The 14,240-nt window shown below is 40.0% G+C and overlaps 1 protein-coding gene across 1 annotated transcript; it reads left to right on the top strand.

Moving 5' to 3' along the window:
• The first annotated feature begins 407 nt into the window (after positions 1 to 407).
• LOC139920856 (uncharacterized) lies at positions 408 to 12,544 on the top strand. The gene is made up of 22 exons (XM_078291852.1): positions 408 to 653; positions 1,462 to 1,534; positions 1,633 to 1,689; positions 1,917 to 1,973; positions 2,064 to 2,135; positions 3,063 to 3,122; positions 3,218 to 3,289; positions 3,859 to 3,918; positions 4,671 to 4,742; positions 4,883 to 4,948; positions 5,326 to 5,403; positions 6,736 to 6,795; positions 6,896 to 6,961; positions 7,396 to 7,467; positions 8,047 to 8,124; positions 8,895 to 8,948; positions 9,254 to 9,295; positions 9,511 to 9,591; positions 9,688 to 9,727; positions 10,160 to 10,205; positions 10,555 to 10,969; positions 11,703 to 12,544. The coding sequence occupies exons 2-22, from the start codon at positions 1,463 to 1,465 to the stop codon at positions 12,177 to 12,179; spliced, it is 2,097 nt and encodes a 698-aa protein (XP_078147978.1). The 5' UTR covers positions 408 to 653; position 1,462; the 3' UTR covers positions 12,180 to 12,544.
• The last annotated feature ends 1,696 nt before the right edge of the window (positions 12,545 to 14,240 follow it).

The following is a 14,240-nucleotide window of genomic DNA, read 5'->3' as shown; positions in this document are numbered from 1 at the left end:
GTGTGTGTGTGTGTGTGTGTGAGTGTGAGGGAGAGGGAGAAGCAATGTATACATCACTTTAACCTGAACAGAAGTACCTCTATCATTGTATTTAAAAGACTGCAAAAATAATCCATATATTTAGATGTTAATGTAGGCTACAAATGAATTTGTGATGAGAGCTCATTTGACTTTTACATGACTTGTTGAACATTATACGTGATGTCTGATCCAAAGAATAAACCTGTATGTATGGGACATTTAGACATTTTCCGCCTATAAAGCCACGCCCAACTTCAGGTAACGCAGGTGCACTAAGTGAAAACACGGGGTTGGTTTTTACCCGAAACTTTATTCACAACTTTGAAACAGGGCGTGTATTGTAGCCTATTGACCCAAAACCGCATCAAATGTCTGCTATTGTTCCCGTTTGAACCAGAAACTTTTGCTGAAATCAGAGCCAGAGAAGAGTCACATCATACTGAAGGCTAACCTAATTCCTCTGAGGTCCGCCTCACTTCACTTTTTGCTAAACCAGTTTGGCGTCTCGCGGCTAGCAAGGGGAAGTGAAGGTCTTCGTACACGTACAAGTTTGAAAAATCCGTTTCCCCCACCTGTTCCCGCATTGGAACCGAACATTTTGGTTGTTTTTGTTTTTCTGATTCAACACTGAGGTAGGCAGCCTGTACTCGTTGCATTGTGTTGTTGTCGACCAGTTGCTGGTATTTTGTGTTGTCAAACATTCCGCTGTAGTGGCGGATACAATAGACAATGCAGATAGCCCCGATAGGTGCCGTTCTCTAGTGTGGGCCGAACTGTATTCCACATTCAGACAATTTAATGTTTCCATGCTTTTCGGCAAACGCACTTGCCTTGTAGAAGGCAACTTAAGACCTTTTACGAACCGTTAGGAGTCACTCTTCAATTCGGCATACATCTAATACACTGAGCAGTATTTGTGTCAATAACATTGCAACTTTTCGCACTGGCTCGGCTTTTCTTCCCACGTTCGTCTTCCACCAAAACACAGTGTGGTGGGCGGAAGTGAGCAATGTGAACAAGTTCAAAACTTTAATTTTTTATGGAAAAAAGTGCTGCCTGGTGGATCGGATGTAAGCCGAATTTACCAGTAGATCCTAATTATTCAGAAAAGGACCGAAGTTATGTTTTGCGATGCATATACGTTTGCCCAAGCAAGATCACATGAAATAACCAGAAATCTGAACGAAATTTGGCGTGACGATGACTCCGCAAAGGAGAGAAGGGCACGCACCGGGGCTTGTCAGCTGATGTCAACATGTTCAAAATGCTCTAATACGTTACTGTATTGAAAAGATTACATAGCGTAGCCTACTTGGCATGCCAGAGTTTGATATTTAGTTAGTTAGTAATTGTCTTGTGTGTTCTGGTACATTAAGTTTCATCACCTCTAATAGTAAACAACTGACTGTGCACCCCCTTCTCTCTCACTCTGTATTTCAGCATGAACATGTTCAGAAGAGATAAAGGCGCAACAGCAGCAACTCCAGTGGTCCCACCTAGACCCAGCAGGGAGGTATTGTGTGTGTGTGTGTGTGTGTGTGTGTGTGTGTGTGTGTGTGTTTGTTTTGTTTACATGTGTTTGTCATTAACCGAGGCTTCATTCATCACCAGGAGCTTGATAACCCCATCGCACACGGCCTGAACAAAGAGGATGCAGGGATCTCACAGGTAAATGTGGTTAATCCTTACACACACACACACACACACACACACACACACACACACAAAATTATTGATTCTTTATCATCACTGACTGCTGATTCTTTATCATCCCTCTTGCTCAAAGAGGCGTTATACATATGAACAATATGAACTATTTTCAACAGGGATCATAGGTCATATTTCAATAGTCATCAGTTTATCATGATGAATCTGTGTGTTTGCATGAACTTCAGAGGACTGGGGTGATGGGAGTTATGCAGAAGGTCAACCCATTCAAGTCTACCTCACAGGTAAACACAAGACACAAAATAGTTGTTGTTCTAATTGTGACTACTTCATATAAAGTCAGACGTTATCATTAAATCATCTTTTGTATTCAGGCTCCCTCTACAGTCAGTAAAGCTCCTTCCTCAGAGTCACTAGAACAGGGAACTGCCCCAGACTCCACACAGGTGAGAATACAATGAGACGGATATAAGTTTTTATTTATTGAAGGAAATTTTTATTAGACAGTTTTTGCATTACCTGCTTCAAAAACATGCCATAGCAATACTTTTTGCACTAACAAAGATGAAGCAATTTGAAAGGAAAAAAGTACCATTCTAATTTTAAAAAGTAACTAATGACACATTACAGCACTAACATGTTAAGTTACTAGTTACCACACACTGCAAAAACTGACAAACTTGTTATTATCTTGTTACTTATTTTTTCTACTTATCAAGCTTTATTTTAGGATTTTTCTTTGTGAAATGCACTGGCACATTATTTTACCAGTTACAACAACAATGTAACTTGTTTCAGGACATTTACTTGGTAAAAGTGAAATTGTCTTGGAGAAAGTTTCTTGTTTTAAAATTTTCTTCATTGTTTTATGATGATTTCTTGAAAGAAGTCATTTTGGCATGTATCAATTGAAATGTATTGAAACCAGCTAGAGGAACCTATCTGTCAGTACAGTGAGATAATTTGACTAAAAAATCAAATCACAAAATAAGCTTGATAGATCTGGAAATGAGTTAAAATCACTGGAAAAGCTTGACATTTTTTGCAGTGCAAAAAAGTAACCATAATGCATTACAAAGTAGAATGCTACACAAAGTAAGACATTATCCCCAACATTTGGTGACTGATGGTCTCATGTTTTGACAGTTTAATACAGTAGTTTCCAACTCCAGTCCTCAGGATCCAGAGTGCCACTGGTTTTCTATCCTACCAGGGAATTAACTGTATTCACCTGGCGTCCCAGGTGTAAATCAGCCCCCGTTAAACGGCTAGAACGAAAACCAGCAGCGCTCAGATCCTGCGGACCGGCGTTGGGAGCCACTGCTTTAATGAATGCATTGGCTTCAGAAAGTTATAAAACCTGTTTGTTTCAGAACCCTAGTATGCTGAAAGGCGTCATGCAGAAGGTCAACCCATTCAAGTCTACCTCGCAGGTAAACACAGCAGTAACATAAAACAATGGCTATTATAAGATGATTCCCATTGGGGATCAAAGGCGGCTACTCAGCTGTCTTATTTTTTCATGCAGGCTTCCTCTACAGGCGGTAAAGCTTCTTCTTCAGAGTCACTGGAACAGGGAAGTGCTGCTGATTCTGCTCAGGTGGGTGAGGGATGATTAGTTTCAAGTAATAATCTGCAACATTTTCATATAAATAAATGTTTGTTTTGCTACACTTTATATCCAATTATTATCCAATTTACATTTGCTGTTCAAAACACCTGTCTTGTAGGTCTTTCCTGGTAGGGAAAAACCCTCTGGTGCACAGGAAGTGATGCGTTTTATGTTACCGATGGCAACAACAGCAGTTTGTTTGGACAGAAGAAGAACTGGGTAGTTAGCATGAGCAGTGATAGCCACCATGACACAGAAAAGAGCGCCACCTACAGAAACTCAAACTTCATCAAACATGAGCCACACTGTTTGACAAAAAAAACACAACAGCAATGACTGCTTAGCAGCAAACATGTCACCAAAATAAACACATATACATAAAATAAAAAAAAGAGGGAATGACAGATTATAACTTTAACTTGCAAATAAAAAGATGGTGGAAAATGCCTCCAGCAAAGGGCTCCTAATTTTTCCTCCTAGTTTTTGCCAGTGCATTTTATATACTTGACAGAGCAGAGGATGATCCACTAATGTGTTTTTTTTTTTTTGGGTTTCAGAACCCCGGTATGCTGAGAGGCGTCATGCAGAAAGTGAACCCCTTCAAGTCTTCCACACAGGTACCGTGGCCGTCTCCTCCAGTGAACCCCGCAAACTGACAGCAGTTTCAAACAAGCCTTGCAAGCAAATCATTGGTTTACAAGTCGAAGTGGCAGGAACAACATATTCCTGCCAACTGAAAAAGACACAACTGCACACCTGTACCTCCTTCTGACTGGGACTGGTGGATTTAATCACACCGCGTTTCGATTCAGACACGCTCAGCACTCTGGATAGGGCGATGATGTCACTAGAGGAGGCCTTTAACAGCAGTTCAATTTCACCGTCATCTCAAACAGTTCAGAAAGTTGGATTTTCAGAATTAAAAAACTGGAACTCTTCTGCTGTAACAAGGTGCCCATATCCAATATATAAAGAAATGATTGAGGATGAAGGTTCTGCCATTATTGTGTGAATAATAATTTCAATAAACATTTTGAATTACAAGCTGAACTCTACTCTGGTACACACTCACAAGCCGGTCGGATGTCCACTTTTAATTCAAAGCTTGATTTGCGCCATGAGGGAATTCCGGTTTGCAGACAGGGTTTACAATATAAACAAAACAATCAAAACTAAACACAATAAAACACAACATAAAATACCTAACAAATCACCACAACATATACCATAGAGACAAACATCAGTTGATAAGACCAGACAGGGAGCTAGCTTGATATAATGCAAAGAAAACTCATTAGTGCAAAGAATGAAGTTCTGCTTTTATTTTTTTATTTTATTTTTTTCTCTCCATCCCCTCTCTTGGCTGTAGGTGTCGAAGGAAGATCCTCAAAATGACTCTGCAGATGCACAAGCGACTGGGAAACAACTTGAGGGCAAACAGGTACAACTTGGTCTATGCTAGATAATGCACTCGTGTAAAAGTAATCCGGCGTTGATTTGCCAATTTACTCGTATTTGGATAACTTTCTGTTGTTATGCTCAAGTTTCGTCATTTGTCCAATAAACGTCTTTATTATTTAGAACCCGGGGATGTTCGTAGGGATGATGCAGAAAGTCAACCCATTCAAATCCTCCACACAGCCACAGGTACCAGTCACGATAATGAAGATGTCACTAATATATGGAACTAGAAAAGGTTAATTGTGTGCTTGCTTCAGTCTGAAAGTTTAGAAAGAATTCATCAGAAGTTATTAGTCAACTAAAGACCTTTACTTAAACAATGGTAACAATGGTAATGGTTTTATAATTAAATCATCTTTATTTTTTAAAATATTGATCAATGTAATTCCAGGTAGCAATTACTTTTCAAAATACGTATATCACATTTTTAAGAATTAAACCTTTCATATGGCCTTGAAATTGTATGGAACCTGTTCCGGTGTTGTGAAAAGACAGTGTTGGTTGTGATTTTGTCTGCTCATCAACACCACGGCTATATCTTAACATCATTCTTGTCGTTTCAGGACACTCGGTCCCTACACAGCGACCACTCCTCCAGCGCTGGAAGCTTAGCGGACAATAACAACTTGCCAGAGAAGCAGGTAGCTCTATGCAGTTTTAACACTTGTCACAACGCAAACCTATAAAGTCTTTGAATTGAACATGCAGGTGCACGTGGCGGACAAAGTAACAGCAACACCTAACAGTATATGAATATCAAGTACCTCAAGGTGGAGTAGGGCCACCCTTTGCCTTCAGAGTAGCTTCAATCCTCCTTGGATTGCTGTAATACGAGTCCTGAACTGTGTGGTGGAATATTGGACCAGAGAAGGGGGGAAAAAAAGGTGTAAATCTACTTCCCATAAAGGCTGAATGATGTTTAGATCTGCTGATTGGGGAGGCCATGGAAGGAGTTTGACTTGGTGTTTATGAAACCACTCTTGAATTTTTGAATCTTCTTGAATCGTGGTGGTTATACGACCATACAGAGAAACCATTAGACCTGAAGACTCCTGTGAGATGCCTGTCCATACTATTACTGATCCATCACCATGTTTAACACCTTGGAACTGTGGGTTGAAGGCACCCTTTAGCTTTTTCCAAACATAAACCTGTCTGGACATAGGCAAAAGGATGAAATTAACTCATCGGACCATATGACTTTTTCCAGTGTTCAGGGCTGCAGGTTTTGTGCTCCTTACACCAGGTTATGCATCTCTGTGCGTTGGCCTTGAATACAATACTTAAAAAATGACAGCCCTGCCATAAATACCAGCTTTGAGAAGCTCACAACATCGTTTTTGTTGAGACTGTGTCACATAGGTGTCGATTCAGGTCTGTTAATTTTTAGTTTTCTGGTATTTAGCAACTATTCTATCAAGTTTTGGTCTATGTTCTGTTGGTGAGCTTCGAATCGTATGTTCCTCTTTGCTGATGCGATTTGCCTGTGTTTGGTCCATATTGTCATGCTTTTTGAGACTGTTCCTCCTTGCTATATTAAATAAGATTGTAGTTTTTCTGACCGATTCACCTGCAACTTGGGCACCGACTGTTTGGCCTCTTTGGGACTCTGTTAATTGCCTCATGTTGCTTTGAAAACTCGTAAAAGTAATGATCCTCAGACCTCAGTTAAATACAACTCGCCTGTGTAGCTCCCTTTTGTATTTGTGATTTTAGTTGCTTCAAAATAAGTCACTTTTCATGTTTCTGTTACTTCGTCCACCCCATGTATATTTTCTTTTTCTGTTTGTCGCCTGGAGGTGACAAAAGAGGATGCCTTTTAAAAGATACAGTGGATAATCAAGTGACCAAACACGTGACATTTAGTACAGCTCATAGCTAACGGAATAAGATGAATAAATCTGCTTCCTCTGTTCCTTCCTCTTTTTTTCTGTTACGGAAGTATTTTTGTGTCATCTTTTTGTTTATTTTAGAACCCAGGGAAGTTCAAAGGGATGATGCAGAAAGCAAACCCATTCAAGTCTTACACACAGGTACAGTAAATAATAAGATCATAATCGGCTAACTTGGCACAAGCCAGCTGGATGTAGTACATGTGTTATCCATCACTTTGTTTTTGTTGTGATTATTTAGATCCCAAAGGAGGATTGTCAGACGGATTCGGCGAATCCCCAAACAGTTTCCTGGGTCAAGACGCAGGTACTGGTCAAGGTTTAGTGATGGTGGAAGGGATGATGAGGTTGCTGATGATTGTTTCAGTTTTATGTTAATTGATTTTTATTGATTTATTTAAATGTATTGAAGAAGTGACCTGAAGGCAGTGATACACAGGACAACTGCCTCAGTATTTTCACATTAATCAAATGGATCTTGTTGTCAGGTAACTTTTGAATAGAGTTTTGACACTTTTTTTTGCCTGTTTCTGGGATCGTTGCCCATCTACAATTCCTAACAAAAGTTCCCAGTGTATCATAGCCAGCAATAATACTTTGCTCATGTATCATTTTTAGTAGGTGGTGTCAGTGTAATTTGCTCTTTGGATATAGATATATTATTTTTTTAACCTTTTGAGACTGACACTCAAACTATTCTTAACCTCTCTTTCACCTACTGTCTCTCCATTCTTCATTCAGGACAGCCAGTCTGTTCACAGTGACCTCTCCTCCAGCTCTGGCAGCTTGGATGAAAGCACCATAGAGAGACATGTAAGACATGAAGTACATCTCCATGTTGTCATAAATGCAACTGAAGTTTCCAAAATGCTAATTATCCATTTACCTATTTTCTTTTATGTATCCAGAGTATAAGTTATTGCCTGAAATCCATCATTCTCTTTATAAGTTGTGCATCTTAAATATCAATATTCAGTCACTAACTAGGGCTGTAACAATTGTTTCGATTATTGATTAATCTATCAATCATTTTTTTGATTAATAACTGAATCATTTAGCCTATAAAATGTCACAAATAATGACAAATTCCATCACAAGTTACCAGAGCCCAAAGTGATGTTTTAAAATTGCTTACTTACCAGCAGCAAAAAAAACCAAATTATTAATTTTATAATGACATGAAATGGAGGAAAGCAGCAAATCTTAGCATGTGTGAAGCTGTAACCAGCGAATGTGCTATTTTTACTTACTTTTACTTTTACTTTACTACAATGTCAAACGATTAGTCGGTTGTCAAAATTATAATGGATTAATTTTCTGTCGATCGACTAATAGATGAATCGACGAATCGCTTCAGCACTATAACACACTAACTGCACAACTTCTCCACAGTCTATTTGGTACACCGATGTTGACACCAGCTGTGAAGTGAAAAGCCAGCCGAAGGAGGCACCGAAGAAGAGAATCGGGGTACGTAGCACAGGCTTGAGGCCAGGTCACGTTCAAATTAGTCAATTTAACACGTAAAGCAAAAGTGCCGTTTATTGGTTAACACTAGAAAGGACAATGACATCAGTTGAAGGAGGTTAAATATAGTCATACTCCTTCTTTGTGTGATTTTGAAAATCTAAATCCAACAACACTGGATTGTGACTGTGCAGAAAGTGGATCTAGGAAATGTAATAGAAGGCATTTTGAAATGAGATACTGTATCTCCATTGTAAAATTCAAAACAGCAGCCAACTGATGGCATCTTCTTTCTAGTGTTAATAGAGCAACCATTCTTATTTTTTCCCAAAATATAGGTATGTGAGCCTTTTTTCTAGTAGAATCTTTTGGAAATTTCGGGGGGGGTGAGTCCTGCATTGGTTAAATTTAACTGACCCTATTTAACTGACCCTAAGGCTGAGTATTTTCATAGCAATGTGAACTCTGGTCTAGAAAGTTATACTGATATCAGAAACGTTGCATACTTACTTACTGCCCTACAAGCACAAACAGCTTTAAATGTCACTGGTCATGAGTAGACTTTAGATTTTGAAGAAAAATTCTACCCATAAATGTCAAATGGAAAAACTTTCTTCTACTTCTATGAGCTATACTTCTGTCAGGACAGGGGATAAATGCTGATGTCGTTTTTTTCAGATTCATTATTTACGCGCTTGCAGTACTGCTCTTTTACTTTGGAGGGCAGTAAAGTAAAAAAAATCATGCATCTGTACTCTTCTTTCCTCTTCCAGACTTTCAGAATAAGGAGGATTCTCCCCAGTGCGTTGTTTGGCTCTGGAACCAAGGTACCAGTAAACAAATTTCATTTAGCTGATAAATGAAGAGTTTTATTCTCAAAATGCTGTACATCCATTTAATTATCTGATGTTCATTGATCAGCATTTCAAAACACAAATAACATCCTCTGTGTTGGGAGAAAGGGGCTCAAGATAGCAAATAATTTCAATAATATTCCATAGTGAGTTTTGTTTTTCACTAGATGTCACTTTTTTTCAAATGGTGATCATATGATTTTGGAATGGGAATGTTCTCCTCTTCAGTGATTTTGAAGTCTTTTCATGTTTGATTTTGTTTGATTTTTGCTGCGCAGGACTCTGCTACAGGATCATCTGACTCACAGCCTTTGCCCCAGGTTTGTAGAAAAATATTTTTTTCTTCTTTTTCACATGAAGCACTGAACTGAAATGGGCTAAAATGTACCATGCTGGTCTAATTTGCTCGTTCATTGTACCTGATTAAGATGAAACTCTGGACAGGCACAGATTGGCACTGCAGCATTGTTGTCTGTATTAGTGGATAGTTTATAGTTGAGGATTGTATTCAGTGTACTGTGCCTCTCTGTCCTAGGAGGAGGCAGTAGAAGTCCAGGTGCTGGAGATGGCTGAAGTACCAGTGCCCAGTGAAGGAACTGCCCTGGACCCTCTAGATGTATGCTTACCTTTTATGTTGTGTAATCATGTGTATGTAGGATGGTGTGTTATGTGTAATTTGTAAAATTATTAATTTGAAATGATACATTTTCAGGATGAAGATGGCCTTTTGGCATGGTGGAAAACAGTAGAGGGTATGTTTGATATTATAAATGTTTTGTTTTGTGATTCAGTTGATCCATCAGTAGTTATTCTATTGCAACTGTTACTCTGACTACTGACTACTCTAACCACTACTGCTCACCTTTTATTTATTTATTTATTTATTTATTTATTTATTTATTTATTTATTTATTTATGTATTTATGTATTTATTTATTTATTTATCTATCCATCTTATTGCAATATTCAAAACAATTACAATAGAATATATTCTGTATTTGATTCCAATCTTATCTTTGTCTTCTACTGTTTTTATAGATTTTTTTATATTAGTGTTTTTTTTAATTCTTTTCTGTCTTAACAAAGTACACAAGCAACCACTAAGAAAAGCTAAATTCCTTGTATGTGCAAATATACTTGGCCAATAAAAATGATTCTGACTCTGTTTCTTTTGTATTTCTTAGGCTGGGATGAGTGGAATGAGTCAAACCAGAATGAAGACGCTGAAGAGTAAGTTAATGTTTACTGAAGTTATCAACGTGCTTGTAGAATTCATCTTCCTTCAAGGCTTCAGAGAATTATGTTCTGTTAATCCTGTACCATCAAGGTAAGCAAGTTGTCTGTCTGATCCACTATACCAACCTTTATCGGGTGAAGGTTTGCTGAGTACGCATGATCTTTTTCAGCAGCGTACTGCTTCACTCTCATATATGCAGACAAAATTATTTGTCTACGTATGGGAACAGCTCCCATTCTTTCTCCCTCTTTCCATCTTGTTGCCTATCAGTCACCTGTCCCCCCATAACCTCTCTCCCCATCACACCTTCTTCCTTCCCATTCCCTTGTTCCTCTGCCTCAGAGTGGTGGAAGAAGCAGCCGATCGTGTCTTTATGGCGGCTCGTCTCTTTGTCCGCCTTTTCAACCGGCGCGGCGCCTCTCTCCAGCAACGCATCCTCGAGCTCCTCGCTTTGGCCGACGCAGCCGACGTTTTCCATAAGAAAACCGTTACGGCCAGTGTCGGCGGCGGCGTGGCCAGCGTTGCGGGATCTGTCACCACCATCACCGGCCTCATACTGGCACCCTTCACCTTGGGAACGTCGCTCATCGTCACAGCGGTAGGCATCGGCATAGCTACAGCAGGCGGGGTGGCGTCCGCCTCGGCCAACATCACGGACACGGTCCATTCAAAGACGGACCGCAAGAAGGTGGAGAAGATGATCAAGGACTACCAGGAGGAGATGAACGACATCAAGGAGTGTCTGGAGTTTTTGCAGGTGAGAAGGGAGGAGGCGGGTTGTTTATTCTTTTTTTTTTTTCATTAACACAGATTCTGGAGTACTAAGCACGGGAGTTGCTGGGGAAAGAAATTATTTTGAGGTTACAAAACATTAACTAATGTGCTCAATATGCTATCGTGTGCAAGGGATACAGTATAAAATGTGTTTTAGTTGCATACAAAGCTTGCAAACAGTTTGCCAAGACGTGTTCTCATTACCTCGAAGTAGAGAAATCCTACACGAGGTCTGTCTCGTTCGCACACAATAGTGCCCTAAATGTTGAACATTGTGCCCTACATAGTTTTTTTTTGTTGTTTGTTTGTTAGTTCTCCCTTTTTGCGTTCACTCCCAGGCTCCATACTAGTCTCTCTGTGGTTTTCAAACCTGTGCCATCGAGGCTCAAGAATATGCAGGTTTTCATTTCAATCAAACACTATAGCAGCCAATTTTGAATGAAAACCTGCATACTCTTGCTCATGCTGTTTCAGAGGCTTTTTTCCACCCTGACAAGAATACAATTCTGGGGAAAACACTGAGTCCTTATCATTTTTGAAACTGGTATATTTTAATATTGTCACCAAATATTGCCTAATCTCTTGCCTAATGGTGACAATATTCATTATCGGCAGCTTCAATGGACAGATATTAGTCTTTAAATACCAATATGGGTCGAACTCTAACACGTTTACCTCTCCCCTTCACATCCCCCGTACCCTCATCCACCTGACAGGACGGCATGGAGACACTTGAGGAGTGGGACTTTGAGGCGTACTGTGAGAGCATCTCAAAGAAGCACCTCAACCAGAACGTCAAGCACGTAATGAAGGAGGGCGGCCGCGCAGGCAAGGCTTTAATGATCAACACGGAGAGCCTGATTAGTACTGTTCAGGTCCTGAGCGTCGCCGGTGGTGCCGCTAAAGCCGCCCAGGTGATGAGCGTCACCACGGGAGTCATGTCGGGTCTCTTCCTGGCGCTCGACGTCTTCTTCCTGGCAAAGGATTCCATGGAGCTAAGAAAGGGCGCCAAGACAGAGTTTGCTACTAAGATCCGAGAAGTATGTAAGGACCTGCAGGAAGGTCTGCTGGAGCTGAACCGCATCAAAGAACAGCTGCAGAAAACCATGGATGGAATAGAGGTGGAGGTGGAAGAGGAGGATGAGGATGTGTTGGAGTCTGATCTGAAGAAACTTGCCCAGCTTGAAGAGTGAAGAGGGCAAGAGACATGGTGGGACAATGGTTAGGGGAAACCAAACCAAAGCTTCACTGCCTTAATCCTAAATCACAAAAGCCCAGCAAGCCTTGACAATTTGAAGAAAACCAAGTTACAGCTCAACAGTTTTGAATGTGATTCAGTAGTTTTGGCAACAGATTAGGCTTGCCGTTACTGTACAGGCTCAGGCTGTGAGAATTGTAATTTTAAGTAGCTGTTTTGTAGTAATATATTTTAAATATTTATATTATTTAAATTAGTCATTTTAACTTTATCTACTAAATTGGAGGTTCTGTGTTGCTTTGTCATTTATGTATCTGTTAAATCAATGTTGTCTTAGCAATAAAAGGGGTTTCTTGTTGATTTGTTTGCTGTTGTATCAAATTACTTTCTCTTAGTTGTGGAAGTATTGCATTGTGTTCATACACAATGCAACAGACCACTAGAGGGAGGAAAATCTCGTTTTTATGCGGAGGAATGAGGAGCGGAGCAGACATAATTATCTTGGGTTCAGAGTGGAGCACAGATGAACAAGTGTTGAAAGATAACCCTGCCAGTCTGGCTCTCATGAATTCCTTTGCGTTAAATACATCTTGCGTAGCCACCATTGCAACTGTTTACACCTTCCATTAGGGCTTTACAGCTCTTACAGTGAGGAATGTATTTAACAGCTACGCAGTATTAAGCCATTGACAAGGAGCCAAAGGAAGGAATCGGGTGCCCTCATTTGAAATTGTAATGACACAAGGAAAAACAAGTTCCAGAAGATCCGGTTTTTTGTTGTTTGTTTTCTTCTATAAGCGTGTTTATTCATGTGGAAGTCCCTTAAGTCATGAGATCATTCCACTGTAATTAGTGTTGTCTTCCACACTCGTCATGCATGCGTGTGTTCATTTCAATGAGAAAACAAGGTTGAGAAATTTAAAAAATGGATGGGTCTTTGACGTGCTAGCCTTGTGATGGACTAGCAACCTGTCCAGGGTATTTCCCTGCCTTCCGCCCAGTGCATGCTGGAGAAGGCTCCAGTCCCCTATGATCCTGAAAAGGAATAAGTGGGTAAAAAAAGATGAGTGATTGATTGAGACTTGTCCGAAAGGAACAAGGAAGGAGGTTCACTGAGAATTACTGTCATGTGAAAAGGGTGTGGTGTCATGTTTGCTATCATACTGTCACTGTTTATATTGCAAATGCTATAAAGTAAAAAAAAAAAAATGACGCACTGGAGGTAAGACAGTGGAGACAATGGAGCACATTTTCTGCCAGTACAAAACTTTACTCAAGCAGCCCACATTGAGTTTTTCCCTATGATTTCTTCACCCTATTTTGCCCATCAAAACCATTCTTCTGTCATTTTTGTTTTAAAGAACAGGCAATTGTCCAGGTACAGGAATGAGGTAGAATGGCTTTTCTGAAAACACCTCAAAAAGTGATATGAGAAAGATTATGATCCATCTGTCGCAATCTGTCAAAATGTGCCTCGCCAGTGCAGAAAGGACTTCATGACAGAGAACCATAGCTGTCCGTTTGAGGAATCACTTGTTCCCATTTTGCACTGTAAAGCAATGATTTGCTAGAATGACTTGTTGTTGAAAAATCCCTTATTTTTAGGGAGGTCACCGGAAGGGGCCGCTTGAACCACTACACTACCTCTGAGCAAATAGGTCCGGTCTAAAGACTGATGCTTTCAAACAGATGAACAAAAATGCCTTTGGTCTGTAATCACTCCCATTTACTAACTCCCAGTATAATCCCTTGTGCTATGAAGGGTGAGTCGTGACGTAGAAACCTGGCTTGGCTCTCAGAAGAAAGGAGGATGGGAGGGAGTGGGTATGTAATTGGGGTTTGTCAAGTGGGTACCTCCCATCACAGAGCTTTTGTTTGTGTCTTAACTTGAACCAAAATAGCAGTTTTTCTAAGTTTCTCAAACAGTTGAGATGCACTTGATGCCACTTGCCTTAAACTATAGTAGAGCAAAGGCAAATAAAGGCAGGACGAAAGCCAAGTTACAACTCACCAACTGAAAACAAATGACAAACCTTGCAGAACAGAAACTACAGAA

Source organism: Centroberyx gerrardi, chromosome 23 (genome assembly GCF_048128805.1).
Source record: "Centroberyx gerrardi isolate f3 chromosome 23, fCenGer3.hap1.cur.20231027, whole genome shotgun sequence".
Classification (NCBI taxonomy): Eukaryota; Metazoa; Chordata; class Actinopteri; order Beryciformes; family Berycidae; genus Centroberyx; species Centroberyx gerrardi.
Note: the sequence above shows the minus strand (reverse complement) of the source record. Positions and strands in the feature narration are given on the sequence as shown.

What these genes read in the sequence shown, in the direction of transcription:
- LOC139920856 (XM_078291852.1), top strand. Translation starts at nt 1,463, where the DNA reads ATGAACATGTTCAGAAGAGATAAAGGCGCAACAGCAGCAACTCCAGTG. An exon ending in CTGCCCCAGACTCCACACAG is followed by an intron (nt 2,136 to 3,062) that starts GTGAGAATACAA and finishes TGTTTGTTTCAG; the next exon opens with AACCCTAGTATGCTGAAAGG. An exon ending in AATCCTCCACACAGCCACAG is followed by an intron (nt 4,949 to 5,325) that starts GTACCAGTCACG and finishes TTGTCGTTTCAG; the next exon opens with GACACTCGGTCCCTACACAG.